At 45.1% G+C, this 19,446-nt stretch overlaps 1 protein-coding gene across 1 annotated transcript in view; it reads right to left on the minus strand.

The window, feature by feature from the left end:
- Positions 1–19,031, minus strand: part of LOC142960346 (junctional adhesion molecule 3B-like) — a 37,715-nt gene extending 18,684 nt beyond the window's left edge. The window contains 2 exon segments of the mRNA XM_076102156.1: positions 18,943–19,009; positions 19,011–19,031. Of these exon segments, the coding sequence (XP_075958271.1) occupies positions 18,943–19,009; positions 19,011–19,031 (88 nt within the window).
- Between the last annotated feature and the right edge of the window lie 415 nt (positions 19,032–19,446).

The following is a 19,446-nucleotide window of genomic DNA, read 5'->3' on the forward strand; positions in this document are numbered from 1 at the left end:
TAAGCACAGGAGCAAAGTTAAGACCTGAAGAGCAGGTGGAGGCAGAGGAGAGTTCACATATCGATGTACACAGTGGCACTTCCTAGTATGGATGAAAGGTCATCGGAATACAAAAAGCTAATTCTTTTATCAAGCTATGGAGACTCAAAGACAGCACCCCCCCCCCCCAACCATTCCACCTTTGGTGGTTAAACTCATTCTGTCTGACTGAAAGTTGTATCCTGGTATCAGGGGTTCATTCAAATGCAGCCCATCTTATCCAGGTGTATTCAAACACGGTTCATCTTTCCCCACAAGGGCCTCTTGTGTATTCATTTATTCTGCATTTATAGGAGGCCGCTGCAGGGCCCTGATCCGTGAGGCTGGTGATGCCGGGGCAGCCCATGTGCCTTACTGCTGGTGAGCCCTCTGATCCAGTGCGGGGTCAAAGACTCGGCCTGAGCCAATGACAGTGTGGAGAGGGGAAGGGGGGGTAAGGGAGGAGCCGATGGTGTCACTGAATGCCTGGGAACCTGTCACTTTGTGTCAGTGTTAGCGTCTGCATCTGGCCCGCTCTCACTTTGACCTCAAGCTCAGTGCGACTAGCTCACAGGACTGGACCACAGAGTGGGAAAAGCAACTTTTACTCTTCCACCTCACACGCAGCACCTTCTTTTGCTAGCCACGATGCTAGTCGCTGCGTTGAGCCGTTACATACCGTCTCACTTTGTTTAATCTCCTGTATAAGTATGTTTGTCCATTTTCCCATCCTTTTATTGCATATCAAATTACAACAAGACATTTCTGTTGGCATGAACAATATCTTCAAAACCAGGTTTTTCATAGCAGAAACGTAAACTATTCTCCTGACAAACATCTGCACACAGGATTTAATTACCATATTTTCCATTGAATTTTGTCATATTTGTTGCCAGCAGATATAACAAAAAAATGTACTGACAGCTATAATGTGCACGTTAATTCACGTCAGTCATAAAAGAGATGGACAGTGACACGTTGTATCATTGTTTATTGTATATGCTGTTAAAGAATGATTTGAAACCCCTTTTATTATTATATCACATGATGCAACATAACTCACACAATGGGACTGCTGATTGCTGACTGACTGAAGTGTCACGTGTACATTTGGCGTGTAAGCGCCGTTAAAACATGAGGCTCCTGTTCTTTAGCCAAACGTCCAAAGTTGCTCCGAGTTACAATAATGCATTTAGAGGGAACTGATACTCACTGAATGATATAATATTACTTCATTCATGTGAACCATCTTGGCCCCGAGATAATCGGATCCCGGCCGCTGTATAAAGTGAGTCCTGTTGTTTGGTGCCACACTGCCTCTTCACATGCTCCCAGCAGCCATGCATGCCAATGGAGACCTTTGTTTAGTGACACAGTTTCAGGGCAGTGGGACTGAATGGGTTGCTCAATTAAACGGAACAATGGTCGATGGGTATTGTGGCTGAGGACGCAATGACCGTGTGGACCTACATCCAATGGCCGGATCCCCAGTCATGAGCTCCTCGTGGATAAACACGATACTCAGTAGAGTTCTATTTGAGATGCAGTGTAATTCCAGTATTGCACTCGCTGCTGAAACACAGAGCCCCTCCTCTGGCTGTCCGACCTGATTTATCAGCAACATGACTGTCTGTCACCTGTGCAGTGATAGGGGTTAGGGATGCACCGTGTGGATTTCTCTTTCAGCCGACACGATAACTGATCATTTTACATTTTGGGTTTTTAATAAGAAGTTCATAGCTTGTAGATTTGTATGCACACCTGAGGTGCATGATTTAATATTCCATAGTTCTGGCCTAACCAAATCTAACTGATATTGCAATTGATACATAACAAAAACATTTCTGACTCTTCAAATATTTTTTTCTGGTAAAGTACGTGAAAAACGTCAAATGAAATGCTTTGACATGATCCATCAAAAACGACATGTGAATGTACAAAATACTCAATACTCAATGAAGGCTTTTATAGGCCCTAAAGCCACCGGCTGCTTAGTCTGCAGATAAAACACAATGACGACATAAAGTCGACTAATGCTGAATAAAGACATGGAAGGGTTGGGGGACAGCTATGCTGCTGTTAGTGCAGAAGGATTTGGTTGGTTTTTCTATATGTTGGTTACCTACCAAACGTTTGGCATAGGAATTCAAGCAAGCAAGTAATCTATGTGTGTGTGTGTGTGTGTGGTGGGTATGTCATGCAAATGTCTCTCGAACCATTCATCCATTTACATTCAATATACATAGAGTGTCAGTTTAGATGCCTGAAAAAGGTCTGAGGTTATCACAAGCGTAAGAGATTTAAACATCTTGTTTCACGATATGAAGTCAGTAAATATCCCGCTCGTGAATTGTGAAGCATTCATGTGTCTAACAAGTGGCTAAATAAAACTACAAAAACCTAATTACGTTTAACACTAGTCCGCCTTGTGTATACTGGTGCCTAACGTTAGCTTTTTACTTCTGGTGATTGCATTCATGATTCAAAAACCATGAAAGCCGTGTTCATTTGTGAAGATTATCTTGCTGAACAAAACGTGTATCATAAACGGAGCTTATTTTCTGCAATAATCCAAAATCCCCTTTGGCTTTCTGTGGAGGGAACCAGTGTGACGCTAACTTCCTGGTTGGCCTACAAAAATACGTCATCCCTGCAGCGCTCTACAAACTCGTGACCAGGATGGATTGCAGATGCTGTTTACGCCAACGTTAGACGGATGCTAAATACTCGCTGCGCATGAGCAGACAGCAGACAGGAACAGCGCCACTCCGCCAAACTGTGTACATGTCTGCCATTGAAATTTCTAAAGTTACCGTCTGCAAGATACCTCCACTAATTATATCCATGCTCTTCTTTATATCCGCTGTGGTAATGTCACATCAAACAACTAATGTCACCGTGTTTCTGACAGCGGGCACAAGATCAATTTGGCTTTCATTTACCGGCTCTATCCATGATTTCATTATCGGAATAATGAATAATCATTTGCCAGTTTCTGCTAAAATATATCGTGCATCCCTAATATGAATTCTGTTTCATGAAAGCCAAACTGCAAGAATTTAAACACCAATCCAAAATGTAACGCCTTCACAGCCCTTTTGTATACATACACCAACTGTGTTATTATATGGTCTATTATATGGTGTATGTGTTCACTGTGTCAGTGATGATGGAAATGTCAATACAAAGAGCTGGAAGGGAGAAAAGAACTGGTGCTACATGTCGCATTTCTTTCAGTCCTGAAGCTTCAGCTGGTGTCAGCGTGGCTTAATGATGATGTGGACAATTGCAGGTAATAACCTACAATCATGAGCTGTTCCTCGCTGCAGTGAGAACGGGTCAAATGGCCAGGCGCTATTTATAGCGGCTGTCAGCGCCAGCCAGAGCCCCCCACCCCCCCCCGCAGTCTGCTAATTGGAATCCCTCCCAGGTAAGAAGTGTGAGCAGCGGTAGCACTCGCTGCCTCTCACAGGCACCCTGGGGAGGCCTTGAACGCACCTCATGATCAAATAAATTGGCCGCTCATTTTTGCCCAGGTCAGCCTCTCGAGGGGAGACGGCGAGAGCGCCTTGTCAAAACAGATCGAAGCCCGAGAGGCTGAGCAGGGGCCTCCCCAGGCGCGGCGTCTCTGTTATGCGAGCAATCCGACGTGCCACACATGTCGGGTGTCCGAGTGCATCGGGAGCTCTGTGGCGTCAGCTGAGAGGAGACCTAACTGGACGGGGTGGTGGGGGGTTCAAATTCAATTCACTTTTTTGGGGGGCTGCAGTCAGAGTCAAAATCCCCGCGCTTGCACAAAAAAAATATCTGTGGTACATCACACCACACTCTGTGCCAGAATTAGCCCCTCGCCACACAGATGCACAGATGGCATCGGCGGAATGCTTCACATTCTAGTCCGGGCTGCCTGACCCGTTCCTTAATCCTAATTAGGAATGCAATTTCAACACAGGCCCCCTTTTTAAAGCATGATGAAACATTTGTGGCCGTACAAACTGTATGGCGGCATGGCTGTGCCAGAGGCTTATGGGTAGTATTATCCTGCACAGAGGGCGACGCCATTTTAAACCGATCACTAGAGCAGGGTTCTTATGAGTGACTCCTGCTACTGTGCACTAACCTATATCCTCCCTGCCAGTCAACAATGAACTGGTCAGATAATAATACATGGTGGTAAATCCCTGGATAACATTCTGCTGTCTGTCCTTTCAACCGGACACGTCAAAAAAACTCCCCCACCCGCAAACACACACACACACACACACACCCTTCAACGGGAACCCTTTTCTAAAGCTTTCCATCAGCACGCCACAAAGGATTAACTAATAATTCCTCTACAACATCTAAAGATCTGGGAACACTCACATCTGCAGATATCGGGCTAATCTGGATGCTGGGATATTAACTTAATTTATTTTTTTGACCCGGCCAGCATTTCCTTTACCTAATAATGCTCGTTGGGCCGGGACACGGACATAGAGATGTGAAGGGGGGGAGTGGGGGGAGTGTAGCTGAGCCAATGTGCCACAGCCTGCAGAGATAAGCGCTCATTGTCGGGTGCGTGGAGGGCGAGCGGTAGCTGAGCGCGATGAGCTAAGGCTCGACTGACAACTGAACAATAACACAACAGCACACGGCAGAGACATGTTGACTTAGCGGGTCCAAAAGGTTTAATCTGCCTCGCTTCCTGCGGCGCCCGAAGGATGCCCGGCTGTGGGACCAAAAGAGCTCAACTGAAAGGGTGCGATGCGGCCTTTAGGGATAACTTTTTATGCATCTCTGTGCTGACTTTACTCTGAACTGTTTTTCATGAGTTATGTATCCCCCCCCCCCACCCCCAGCCTGCACATCTCCACAGCATGGACAGCATCTCTGTGTTTCTTTAATGCCTCTGCTCTGGGAGTCATCTCATCGAGGCTCGTCGGAACTGAATGACAACGAACCGACTATGCATGACTGCTGGCAGACAAATGTAACAGCGCATTAACACGTGCGCACACAAACCGGAGTGTAGCCCGACGCGCTCATGTCTCGAGCTGTGTAGCTCGGCACATTTGCGGCACTCGGGAGCGTAACGTGTGAGACAGCAGCAGGAAGCTTATACAGTCTTCATAAAAAGGGCCTCCAGGCGGAGCTTTAGCCCAGTCATCAAGATGCTGTCAGCCGTGGACCAGCAGGCCCAGGACCAGCCCCAGTATTACAGTCTGCTCTTCACAACAGTGGCGTCCCACGGCTCCGGCCTACTACCCGGCCCTTTGTTTTCGCTCTGGAACAAAAGCCATGTTTGTTTGGTGGAAGTCTGAATACTGGAAGAGCATGGCGGTTAGATTCACGTGATCCATGTCTGATCCCTGAGGGAGACAATCGACAGCTTTAGAAGCAATAAACGTGTTCATATGCACAACAATCACAGTGTAGCAGTCGTTGGCAATGAACATGTTGGATCTCAGTCTCCCTGAGTTTCATGTTAATTGTTAATAATCATAGGACATTATTTTAATAGCTCTCAGCTTACATTTCATTTAGTAGTTCATTTTGCATGCTATGGTGCTGCTAACATGTACATTAACATGCTTCAGTTATATACATGTTATGTTACTTTATGTTACCAGGTTTATAATTCTGATTATTATAATTCTGTTCTGTTCTCTCTAAGGGTCATTATAACTGATAATAAAATAGTAATAATAATGTTATACTGTATACGGTGAAACTACTATTTTCTGAGATGTTATCATGCCATTACAACCCTACCAACAACACTGCTCATTAAATATGTATAAAAAGGGAAAACCATGCAAGCAAAAGCAAAAAGAATCTAAGGAACAAAATAATGCAAGATAAAACAAAAGAGTAAAATATATACCAAGAAATATGAAATAAAGTAAGACAAATGAATAGTAAATATGTGATAGACAGTAGCAAATGAATTGACTGAATAGAAACAGGAATGTGGTAATGTATTTGAGAATTAATAAATGCCACAAACTTCCATTTGATGGAACAGTTTTCCACAAACACAAACACCATGAACCGTCTCCAGCACTAAAAGCCAACATACTCCATAACAACAGTACATCGTCTGTGAGGACTATCAATCCAGATGAACAGACTCCAGAAGCTGTTTGAGACAAATGCAATGTGCAGGAGAGTTTTAGAAGTGTGGCATTTCAATAAGCACAACACCAGAGGGAAGGAGCGCCTGCTGACTGTGAGAGCAAAAAAACAAACTAAAGTCAAGCAGCGTGGTCAAGCTTGTTACCGCTGCAAAGATCTACTCTACGACAAAGACTTCCTTCAGAGCAGCCTCCTCGCCAACTGGCCTGCACGTATAATGCTGTGGGAGGCAACTCTGAGCGCTTTTCATTGTCCCTTAGTGCTTTTCATTGTCCCTTAGTAAGCACTAATGTGGAGTACGGGAAGTGCAGAATGTGTGAGGGGGATGACTGGTCACAGGTGAAGTGAGCTCTGACAGCCAGGCGTCGTCGAGGGGACCGGGGTCACTTCATGCACCCCCGTCTTTTGTTCTTAAGAGTCTGTATTTTGGAAGTGTTCATTCCGATCTCTGAAATACCTGATTAAAAGGGTGGGGCCGCCTGCTCATGAGCCACATACTGAACACACACTTCCAAATTCCTACTTTGCAAGACACATGACTGGGAGTAAACCACGACTGTTACTCATTTAAGACAGTTGTTTATGAACACTGTGTGCCTTCCATGAGAAAAAACAAAACAAAAATAAATATTGAGACATCGCAGCGTGCGATTTCCAAGCAGGAATTTGCCAACGAGCCGCCCCCCTCAGACAACAAATGTGCATAAAGGCATACTCTGAACTCAAATAGTTTGCACAGGCTGACTGAGCTGTGGGACAGGGAATGTTGCTGAAACAACAGCTGGGGAAGGAAACCATCTGAGGCTCCTGCTGCTGACCACCCCGCCCCCCCCCCCCACACTTCCATCACCTGCTCAGGGAGGAATCCTTGATGGGTTTCCGTGGGAAATACCAGACAGAGGCATCAGACAGCCGAGCGCTCCATGCCTCCCATTCTGTTTTCCAGCCTCTGACACGAACCAATGCCGTGTGTGTGTGTGTGTGTGTGTGTACACGGTCACACAGGAAGTAAAAGGTGTGCCGTACACAGTCACGGGCCGGGAGACAATGGCAACGGTCCAAAGCTTTCATGGTAAGAATAGAGGACAGCTGGCGACCTCGTCACCTGCTGTCTCTGCTTGTGTCATACATAACTGCTCCGTGGCAGAGCGTGGCAGAGCATGGCATCCGTGCGCTATCCTGTTCAATATTTTGCTGATTAGATAAAATAGTCCTTCTTGGGGACAATCAAAACCAATTGATTTAATGCTGCGCACACATGAAAACATTTTTCTAATTTTAGCTCTTTTTTTTTTCTCCTATGGCTAACAATGCTCAGATATGGGATATTTCGTTCTTACCTTTCACAATAAAAGCCCTATACATATAATATTCGCAGGCGTTTTCGTGTTGCTTATTCATCGAGTCCGCTGGTGTGTAAAGGCCTTAACATGCAGCATAATTGTTGAATGATTCAGCTGTGTGTAGGAAACTAATCACAAGTGAGTCACAGTGAGTGGAATATTCCACCAATTAGAAACCAGAGTCACCAGTCAGCCTGTTGCCTCCAGTGAGAAGGATCCAGACTGCACTGAATCCCGTGGAAGTGTGCTCAGCAGGCCCGGCCCCGATAAGCCGTGGCTACCGCTGATTGGCGTAACGCCAGGCTCAATCTGCTTAAACGCATCCATCTCAACCCTGAAAGGAAAGCGGCCTAATAGAGCGGGCCGTGTTGTGCTCGGATGTGACTGGAACCTTTAGCTCGGGTACCAGCGCCCTCGCTGCAGTCCTTCGGAGCTCACCCCCCCCCCCCCCCCTCACTGCAGAACTGAGTGTCTCTCCCAACGAGCTTACCACGCTAACAATCGCCCCGGAGGGACGCCGCCCACAGATGTGAACGCTGATGATCTTGAGTGTTGATGATCCGAGATAAAACTGTACAGTCGCTCAGTGCCGCATGAGTGATTCTAGGCGAGGGAAGGGGCGGAGGGGGGGATTCATTACACCGAGCTCTTGCTGGACGGGGGCCGCTCCGAGACACTCGTTAGCACGGAGATCGCCTACAGATTCCCTCTGAGAGTGTGGTGCAGAGCTCAAGGAACCATAAGATCATTGTTCTCGCTTAAAACCGGATCTTGGCAGAATAAATGGCTTTTTGGGGTGGAGTGCGGCGAGCGCCGGGGTCGGTGGCCTGTTGTATGTTTCCCCCACTTGTTCACCACCCACACACACATATATATTCTGAGGCTTCATGTGCACGCCGCAAACTTTACCCCTTGCCGACTAAATGGCTTTTGTTCTCGTGTTTTCCGCCGTTGTTTTCTTATTTTCACAATGAATTATTTGTTGGCTCTTTGCCTTTGTATGCTGAATATTTTAGGAAGTGCACATCTGTGCTCTCTGTATTCTTGGGTTCAGGTTGTATAACATGGAGACGTGGCTTTGTTTTCTATATATGAGGGAGACCAAGACGTAGACTGAGACTAATTAAGGAACAAGTCAAGCACCTGAAGAACAAGTACAGTCGGACCGCGGTCCGGATCCGGACCCAGACGGCGTTGTATCCGGACCCTGGACCTAAAACCGATTTTATTTTTGACGGAGGGCTTCTATTTTAACCGGCGCAGTTTGTTCAGCCTTCGCGGCACTTGTTCAGCAGTGCAGGAAACACGCCGACCAATGCGTTGTAAATCACATCACGTGATGCAGCTCAGCCAATCAAAAATGGGTATTTTGACAAGTTTTCTGACTTGAGTGAGATGTTCATACACCGTGACACAGGGGGGAGAGACGAGGAAAGAGAAAGAAGACTAGAATAATTTCTTGAGTCAGAAGTTATTTCACATGACGTTGTCCAAAAAGAGAAAAGTGGTCAGAGACCAGAGTCTGTAACTATTAATGGACAGACGCTTATAGATTAATTCTTCACACGGACAGTTTAATACCAGTATGTCTCACATGTTCAGAGACCGTGATGATTATTAAAAGCGGTAATGTGAAGCGTCACTACGAGACAAAGCACAACTCTTTTTAGCAAACGTTCCCACTCACATCTGAATGAAGTCACAGAAAATAAACCTAAGAATCCAATATGATCAGAATCCTAACACATGAATTCACTGCCCAACAATGATGTTACAGAGAGAATAGAGCTGAAACAAGTGGCAGATAAAGTCCCTGCACACCAACTTATCTTGTTAGAAGATGAGAAAAATATAATATTGATTTTTGATTGGCATCACTTCACACCTGAATTAACAGAATTTAAAGCTGCAGGGCAATTCTGTGAAATGAATTTTTCTAAAATTGAGTACTTTATTTTAAGATGCACATTTCTGAAAAACTTTCTGTTATGTCAGTTATTCTTTAATCCAGCCATTATTTTACTTGAAATGAGAAGAACATTTATTTATGTATTATTTATAATCCATCCAGTTAAATTTGAAAACTGAGAATAATAATTGTTAAAATATAATTGATGTGTACTTTCTTTATTTGATTTGACAGTTGACTGTGTTGACTACACAGAGACGTTGGTACTACTACTAGACTTCTTGAATATATACAGTATATGGCACTAAATAGCGCAAGTTAGATATTATTGTAATGTTCCGGACCTTTGCCCGAGGAGATTTTCGCAATCTGGACCTTTTGGAATTTTAATTGAATACCCCTGTTTTACACCTTAAAGGCAGTTAAAGACAGGTCTTGGTCAGTACTACTTCAGTTTTTTTTTTTTATATTTTGGCATCTTCCCACCCATCAAGGGTAGTTTTTGTAGTCTTGGAAAGTCCCACATAACAAGAACCCCCTCGTTCCACATGGCTTCTCTTAAGGTTACCTCTTAAGCCCGGATAATCATCGTCGCATAAATATATTCATCTGACTTTGGAAGCGGAGCAGCCTTGTGAAAGGAAATGGCAGAGTAGATAACGTGGTCATTTTGGGAATGACTTACAAGATGGGTTGAGAAGCTGACAATTTAGTTTAATTACAATCTTAATGGCAAAAGATTCAGGAAATCCCTGAACACAGACGGGCTGCGGAATATTCACAGGCTCATCATCCAGTTTTTTCCATCATTTAGGTCAATACAGAGTACAGTGTTTGAAAATACGTTTAAAATACTATGCTGCTGCTGTTTTGCAGCTAAAAGTGTAACGTCACGACGTAATACTTAAGTCTCTGATCAGCTTTGAGGCTTCAGCCTGGCCATTTTTGAGTGACCTGTTCCAACGATGACAAATGCCTGACAAACCACTGAGTCACCATGAAATCCACCCAAATTGCTTTCTCTACTGCTTTAAACGACACAGAACCCAAGCAGGGCCACACCGTAAAGCCCCCTCTATTGAAGTTCAGACGGGGGGGGGGGGGGGGGGGCTAATGCTAGCAACCGCATTACAAACTCGTCTCCTATGTCTGGCATCCTGTCCTGACAAACATCTGAGGCACTCACTTACCCCAAGTATGCCCTCACACACGTGGCAACATAGGCTGTGTGTGCTGGGCTTCTCCTCCAGCACGACTCACAGCACAGCCTAAAAAACAGGGACGGTCACGGGGCACTCGTGATCTTTCCTGACAGAATCAAGGCATTCCATTAAAGCTCCTAGATATCAACCGTCTTCAAAGCTCTTTAAGTATTCAGTCCCATTTCATCCAGCGAGACGTTGGGACACAGAGGGAGGAGGCGCTCACATGGAGGTCTTCCAATCAACTTTTTCACCGTTTGGCCTAAAAGCCGTTGGTGTGAGAGAGCAGTACCGTTCAGATCAATGGATTGCTCTCTACCAAAAGATATTTTGGCAAGCTCTACAACAGCATAACAGTGCTATCAACTCCAGCTCAATCTCGACATATTTTAAACTACGTGGCCCTTCACGCCACGTGGCCAGATGGTCTGGTACAATCTGCTACTCTATCTGTCCAGTCAGCTGAATGCACTCTGTGCTCCTGACAGTGCTGGTGGGCTTTCTACCGCAGCAGAGCTTTTGATCGTGGCTACAATGCAGCTTTTGGAATTTGCATGAAAAAAAAAAGGGAGAGCAAATGAGGTGAAGCGCACTGGCCAAAATGATAATGGAACCAACCGCCTATCATCTGACTACAATTTAGCTTTTTCTATTAGCTTAGCTAATTGGCAACTTGTGCTACTTGGACTGTAAACAATGACCGGAAGAGGAAGTCTTGGCCATTATATTCATTATCCAGATATCTACTGGCTACACCAGACCCCAGATACATTGGTCATTGTCCCCAGAGGCTAAATCGTCTCCAGACCGATCGGTTCCAAGATAAGAAACAGTTTAGCTGGTTCCTCCTGTTTCCCGTCCTTGTGCTAAGCTAAGCTAAGTGGTTACTGGCTGCTGTAGCTTCAAATACAACAAACAGCAATGAGAGTGATATAAACCTTTGCATTTCATTCAAAGTGAATAAGAGGATCTCCCAAAATGTTGAACTATTCCATGAATATAAGAAGACAATATGTCTTTTGAGTCAAATAGGAAAAACTTTCTGATTGTAATGTCTTATGACTCGTCACAAATAGTCAAAGTGACATTTGAATTCCATTAGCTTGGACAGGCTCAAGTATCAAACTCCAGGGAGTTGCAGCGAACTCATTTGAGCCCAAATCTAATTTGTGATTTCTGCTGACAGCCACCACTGTCCCGCCTAATTTTAAGTTGAACTTGAGACGGTGTTAAGAACGGCCGCAGATGATGCTGAGCTTTTACCTCATTGTGCCTCAACAGCAAATGTCTAAGTTCTAAGCCAATATAGGACCAGAGAGTAACGTTTCACGGAGGAATCCACGGCATCACCATTATTGCTCTTACACACACACACACACAACTTAATCATCACTAATAACTGGTTTGGATCAGCACCAAGATGTCTGGGTCATGTCTGACCCTAAACCTCCTCTCTGCTGCTAAGTCTGGAGCCGATGAGCCCCTCTTTTAAGAGATGAAGACGAAGATCAATCTCCATGGAGTCCTATCCACTAAGAAATTGTTCAGTTCGTCCTTTTCAATTAGCAGGGGTAGATTCTGTTGTCATCCCTAAAGCCACATTCAGTGCTGGCCGAGTGTAACTGCCAGGCTTGCCGGCATGCAACAAATCATTTCCTCATTTTATTTATTTTTAAGTTGAGAGCATCAAGGTCTAGGTCTTGCTCACTGACCGAGCCCCATCTATCACTTCTGCGCTGTGCTGTTTTGAACCCATTTCGCACTGCTCTCCCAGAAGACGCCGGTAACTCACATGTTAGTCCTCTATCTGACATTTAGTGTCTTTGGCTGGGATTCACCACGAACACCTCCTGTCAAACGCCGTCGTTCCAAACACGGACACCACTGCATGTGCCAAGAATTATGTTACAGTAGATGCTACATGCTGTTTTTAATTTGATAGCCACATGTCTAGCAGGTGCATCCACACCCTCCACCTCCACAGTAGCATGCTGCAGGCCTGACATGGACCTGGAGGTGTGGAAACCCCCCTAATTACAGGCCACCAGATGTAAGACAAGGAAATGAGCTCCAAGCACCAGGGCTCCTGATTATCAGAGGGAGCTCTTGTGCTAATAAGAACTAGTAGCATACCAATGTTATTTGCAGCATTGTTATCAATCATAACAAAAACAACACACCCTATTACCTCGTTCCGAGGCAATGACGCAGAGCAGGAAACTCCCTAACAATCTGCACTCACAACAGCCTGTGCTGTAGGTGGAAAGCTATTGTCTCCAAGGTAACACACAGATAACACAGTTTATATCCCCCCGGGAGCTCCGCCCCGATATCTCATTATCGTGGCCATGTGTCATCAAATGAGTCGAATTCCATCTCACTGGTTCCTTCAATATAATCCAGACAAAAACAAAGATTAAAAGACTCCAGATGTAATTTCTGACAAACAGGTCAAAAAGATTGTGCAGTCCTCTAACCCCTCCCCTGTTTTATTTCTTTCCATGACTGACATTCTGTCAACTCCTCGGGAAGTCAAAAAGCCTGTCTGCTGTTTCAAAATGCTTTTAGCCTGACACTGGCTACCTTTAGAGCTGATTTTAATATTTTAGCTTGATATTAGGGCTCACTTGGGTCTGGTTCCTGCCATCATTCATCCTCTAACATCCCTATGTGGCCTTACACCAATGGACTGAGCCTCAATGTTATTTCATCTCCACTTTATTACCATTCAGATTAAAATAAATAAGTTTCCTGGCAGTTCTTTTGAGATATGGTGAAGCTACTGTACCCGTGTTGTGTCCACAATCATTATCACAGTCCATGTTCCTAATGGTTTGGTCTGGAATGGGCTGTGATCAAACACCTGAGGTCGTCAGATGATTCTGCCTCGCGGCTATTTTTAGACGGTAATTGCCCCTTTGTTTGCAGCCTGGTAAACAAAAGATGAATCCGGAGCGATTATCTGGTTATGACTCTCAGCGGGAGCGCAGCCTCCAGCTTTTCTCCTCTCTGAGCGACGTCGCGCTCGGCCACATGCAGTTCATCGCCTCCACCGCGTCGCTAATGAAACCCCTAATTATTTGACTGAGCCGACAGGCGTCCCCGATGTTTGATCGATGGCGCTCTCTTTTGACCTATTGACGTGCTCCGTCAGAGTCCGGTGGACACGCGAGCGGGAGAGCTGCGCTGGCTCGCTCGCTCCGGGGACCATGTGACCACAGATAGAGATCATCAGACAGGAAGCCTCTCTTGTGCTGCCCTAAACTCAGGCAGCCAGCACAGAGGCATCTTGGGGATTATCCTGTTGATCTAGAGTGGCCCAAACATCGACTGTAATGATGTCTTGTCAAAACAAACAAACCACTTTAGTCCTCTATTCAGGAAGAGCGGTCGATTCCAAACGCTCATTACTCTAAACGGGACGACAATTAAGTTCATTTTCTCATGAATCCCCCCCTCTTGTCAGATTATGGACAGAACCTGCTCCACGGCGAGACCTTTATGGTGTTTTACATGTGGAGTTTTTGGCCGGTGTGTGCTGCCTGGAGGCTGGTTCTAGTTTACGACCGGTGGTTCTCTCACATGGTAGTCTTATTGACATTTGAAGCACGCACATGCCATTGCCGTTTCTGGAACGTGAACGCGTTAGTATTTGCCTTTGGACCTCAGCATCTGCTGCAGCTCGCTGTGAGCGAAAGAAAAAAAAGAGTTGATAAAAGCAGCACAGGGAGCTGAATCCTCCTCTGTGTCAAGTTAAAACGGACGTCTGTCTCAGGAGACGCACCGTCACGCCCGGCTTGTTTTTCTGAACACTGCCGAGCTTTCTTCACAGCCCTGACCTCGGCCAACTCATCAACAGGGGCCCTTTTTTTTTTATCTCTCAGGGAAAACAGGTGGTTGTGATTGTTAGTCAGTGCACATATGATGAGGAGGCTTCTCCCGCCATGTGTTTTCTGTTTGGAATGCCGCATTTGCTAACTCAGGTTTGGGAGGGACGCGGCAGATATTTTCGGGGTTACGCCTGCGACGCTGCTTGAAAAACACCACCGCCCACTCCTGCTCAGCTGTTTCAGGTCATTCCACAGTGAGGGCCATGTGCCACTTTGACTTTATCCCATGGAGGGACGCCCACATGGCTGACTGCAGCAATTCAAAGAATATACTACAAAAGGGTGGGATTTATTTTGTGTAAAGCAAAGAAAGCAAATTAGGGTGTGAAGTTTTCACGGTGCGATAACTGTCATTGAAAATATCACAAGATTCAGTATCACAGTATTACTTTTATTATTATCATTATTCAGTCAGTTAAAATGACCCTTAAGGGAATGAGAGCAAAATTATAAAGATATACAAAACTGATAAAAACATAGCACCTAACTGTATAAGTCTTAAAGCACTATAGCATGTTAAATTAACTATTAAATAGCTCCGCCCCCTCTTAGTCGATTGTTTGACTAATCGGTCATTTTGGTCTCAGTCGACTAAGATTCCTTTAGTCCTTTTTTGTGTTGTTTTCTGTAAACACGACAAGATTTTAAATTGTGCTTTTGTGGAAAAACAGATCCGTCGATTAAATCAACTAATCGATAAGTCGACAGCATTGTATGCTGATTGTATGCTGTCAGCGTCAGGTGACTGAGAATGTCTTTGGTTGAGGACAGCCCAAGATTAAAAGTAACATCAGCTGCAAAATAATTTCCTATAAATATAAACAATTAGCAATAAACTGAGTGTGTGTCAGAGCAGCCATAGTGCTACTGTTTGTGCCTTTAACCCCCCCCCACCCCACACACATTTATGTCAGTCTTTTTTCATAGCGTAGATAAGCTAATGTACTCTGTATGATAACAATCATTTCTAATTAAGTTAAAGATACCGGTGCACTGTTACAACCCTAAATTACACAACTCTCGGTTAGGCAATGAGCCCATGGTAACTGCAGAACTCCTTCCATCTGAGCTGAGACCAAAATGCCAGCCATGATAAATGTGTTACGCCACTGACACCTCTCAGTCAGGGGGGGTGGGGGGGAGGTGTCTGGAGACAAAAACTCTTGACTTGTAACAAACAAAACAAAATGCTCGGCAGCGAGGGACTCTGTCTGTTCGTCCGTCCCCGTTTTTGCTCTGCCATTGACCGTCTCTGCAGTCAAATGTCAAGACTGTATATGTGACTTGCCCACAGGGGGCCGCGCATGCCATTCAGAGAGTGCTCCCAACATTTGCTCGCAAGCTTTGGGTGGGGAGAGAAACATCTGACAACATGCACCTCCTAAGGGAGCCACTCTTCGCGGTTATCTTGGGGGGGGGGGGCTGTGCCACACATGCAAAACAATGAGAGAAGTGCCGACGCTTGGCTCCTGATGTAGACAAATGTTTGCGGAACGTGCTGGGCAACGTAACCCGATGAGCACCCCGGTTATGTGTGGGTTAGAGGATGCTCCAATCTCTCTTAAGTGATGCAATAGCTTATCAGCGGAGAGCACAGGGGAGGCTCCACCGCTCTCTAGCCTTATCTTATCCATTCAGATGAAGAGAGGGCTCCAATTGGATTAGGCGGATAGCCATGAGAGAAAACAGAGATAATGTCATAAAAATGTCAATCATCCAGGGAAATAAAAGCGTGAAAGCTGATCAATTGAGCCGGAAACCAACTCTCTTTTGCAGGGATTAATTGTGAATGACCAGGTTTTCATGATAGTATTTTATGCTAAGTTAATGCGAACGTCTTTCTGTTGTTGATTCGCATAATTTCCAAAAACGCAGCAATCAATCTGACATGTGTAGCTGTCCACAGGTGTTTCTTATAAAGAGAGCGGTGATCTCAAAGTTTATATTTGATCTGCACTAATCCACCGTGAGCATCTTCCAAGATCCCACATATCTTGGCCACGCTCTTGTGAGGAGGGTTCTGGCAGACGTCCCTCTAAAGTGAGTGTACTGCTTTCTCTGGAATAGTTTAAGGGAAACGGCTCAGGTGAAGCCAACAATGGAAAATGTCAACGCATTCCATTAGATCAGATTGGAAAGTCTCCGCTGTGCTTAAAATAACAACAGGCCCTGGTCTTTGGCTCTGCCGACAGATGACTGGGGCTGATATTTGCGGTCCGTGCTCAGCCGTCACTTGGAATGGCGGCGGTCTGCGCGGTCATTAAGGCGATCGCCAGCGATGAATGTCACGCATTTAAATAGAACAAGCACATCTCACAAAGACACAGAAAAAGAAGCGAAGGCAGACGGCACATTCCGTCTTCTGACTTTCTTACTCGCTTTGTGAATCATCAGGAGCTGAATCTGGTGCGGAGCTTTTTCCAAAACACAACAAGACGAATTCCAATTACAGTCAGCCCCTATTAGCGTCAGCGCCAAGTAGTAGATCACCACGCGGCTTGTGGCCAGCTTTGGTTTAGCCAGATTTGTCCTGTTTCTAAAGACAGTCGGACCACATGGCTGAGCCCTGTCCAGCAAGACAAAAGACATTCTTAAATCTTCACCAGCTCACTGCACCCCCCACCCCCTTTGAAAATGGCAATTGTCCTGCTCCCATGTCACAGATTTACCAAGGGGGGAACATCATTAGGAGTACTGACTTTGAAATGTATCACATAAAAACAAGAAGAAGAAAAAGCACACAGCCTGGAGGTGAGTCGAGAGAGACACACAGCAACAGATTTCAAACAAGCTCCGCTGCTTCTTCCTAATGAAAGCAAAGAGAATAAGCCAATTGACACACGTGAGAGATCACAGGAGGGTTTTTGTGTCTGCGCTTCTCTTTGATCCGTCTGTTCTCTCACACCTTGCTTAATGTGCATCCAAGTGTCAGCGAGGGCAAAATGAACACATTTCATGCCCGAACTTATGGCTAAATTATTTCCAAAGCACAGTTACTCATGCGTGAGCAGGGAGAGAGTGCAACGTTTCTAAATGCATTTTTCGCTGTAAGTAAAACGTTTCTAGACAACATTTGTTACACTTAAAATAAAACTAACTATATTCTTGAATTTCAAAGCATGTAGGCCAAAGCAACAGCCCACCATGCTTTTTTTTTTGATGAATCATCAATCTTTTCAACCTGCAGCAAATCCATCTAAATCTGCAGTAGATTTAAACTATAGAATTACATGTTCCTGGATTTATTAAATAAACTACTGGAGTAGTCTGGTGGCAGCTGAAGAAAATAGCAAAGAAGAGTAAAACAATCCTGATTTATCAAAGAAATCAATCGCAACGTAGCACAGCAACAAGTGGCTTATTGTTTTACTCCGTTATGAATATAACATGATTAAATATAGTACATTTAGTGACATGTTAAAAAATGATTTAACTTTGCTTTTCCTCTAAATATCGTCAAAACACGGCCCGTAAGTTAATGTTTTAAGTATTTGTCCCGCGTGTTCAAATTTTAATGAAGCTGTTACAGGTGTGCGTTTATCGTTACCAACGATAGGACCGATAGAAGGGGGGAGAGATGGGGTCTTTATTAAGGGTGGACTACCGAAACCAATGGACTTTCCGACGGCTGTTTCTGTTTACCAGCTCAGCTCTGGTGCGGGTTTGAAAGGGTCCAGCAGCGGGAGGAGGAGGACACTCACTAGCCCGGCTGGCTGGCTCCTCCCGCGGACAGACTGCTTTATTCCGCCGCAGGAAAAACCGTTATTTCGCATCACTGCTTCCTACATCTCTGCTATAACCGCGGCTTCAAAACCCCACGTTAAATAGTTAACGCACGGGCGACGGGACAAAAAAATAAAAAATAAACCACTTTAAATCATATTTAATTCACAAACACAAAGTCTCTCTCCGAACTTTAAAGGGTTGAAACTTTTTCAAAGCGACGGGGACAAACGTGGGGGCTTCACTGTGAAACACGCCGCTAATTGAACTGATGCAAGAGCCGAACACTTCGCTCAGTTAGTCGTGCTAATGCTAACATGTGGCTACATCCAGACACTTTGTTTTATTGTAACATACAGCCGCTTTACTCCGAGTAAAACTGCGAAGGAGAGGGATGGATTTGAGAAACAATCGTCGCTCGACCCGTACATTCGCCAGTCATGTTGACAGTGCGTTAAGTTGTATCAAAAATGGCGACTATATTTGCCATTTCGTTAACAGAATTAATAACTATATTTACTTCACGTCGGAGAGACAGGTCTTGCTGTCAGCCTGGCTTGAGTTTAACGTTAGTTGCGTCCAGATAGGGTTACTTCTGCGGCACAATCTATTTTCCGCCCGACGCTGGTGAGAAATAGCGACCAAACAGACGCAAAAGTAAATGGCTTTTGACGGCCACGTTCCTCGGAAGAGAAAACACGGGGAAATAACAGAGAGTTTGCGTGATTTTCTGTACTTACAGTGAGTTGAGAGGAGAGTCAGGACACAAGCCAGACGTGTTTTCGCCATCTTGGAGTCGATGCAATGCTCGGTTTGACTGGCCGTACATGCGCAAAGTAGCCTAAAGAAGCTTTGGTGTGGATGGAGCGAGGGAGAGAGACATAGGCAGAGGGAGGGAGGGAGGGAGGGGGAGAGAGAGAGAGAGAGAGAGGAGGGGGGGTATTATATTAGGTTTCCATAGCTACCGAAAGCATCACTCACGCAGACAAGAATTTATAGTTGACACGATGTGGGAGGCTTTTACTACCGTGGCCTTATACTGTAGGGAAGCAGCAGGGAGCGTTCAGTCTTCTCTGTGTTGTGAGATGAACAGAGATGAGCAGCGAAGTATATTTAAAAGACCACATTCCTTCTGTTCCTCGTTGAAGTGACTAGGATAACAGGGTAAAGAATAATAATAGGCCTCGATATCACATGAAACTTCACCGGTTGATTACTTACATTAAGACAATTCTTTTTTGTAT

The sequence above is a fragment of the Anarhichas minor genome, unplaced genomic scaffold, assembly GCF_050575085.1.
Source record: "Anarhichas minor isolate MPS153535 unplaced genomic scaffold, ASM5057508v1 ptg000027l, whole genome shotgun sequence".
NCBI classification, from domain to species: domain Eukaryota; kingdom Metazoa; phylum Chordata; class Actinopteri; order Perciformes; family Anarhichadidae; genus Anarhichas; species Anarhichas minor.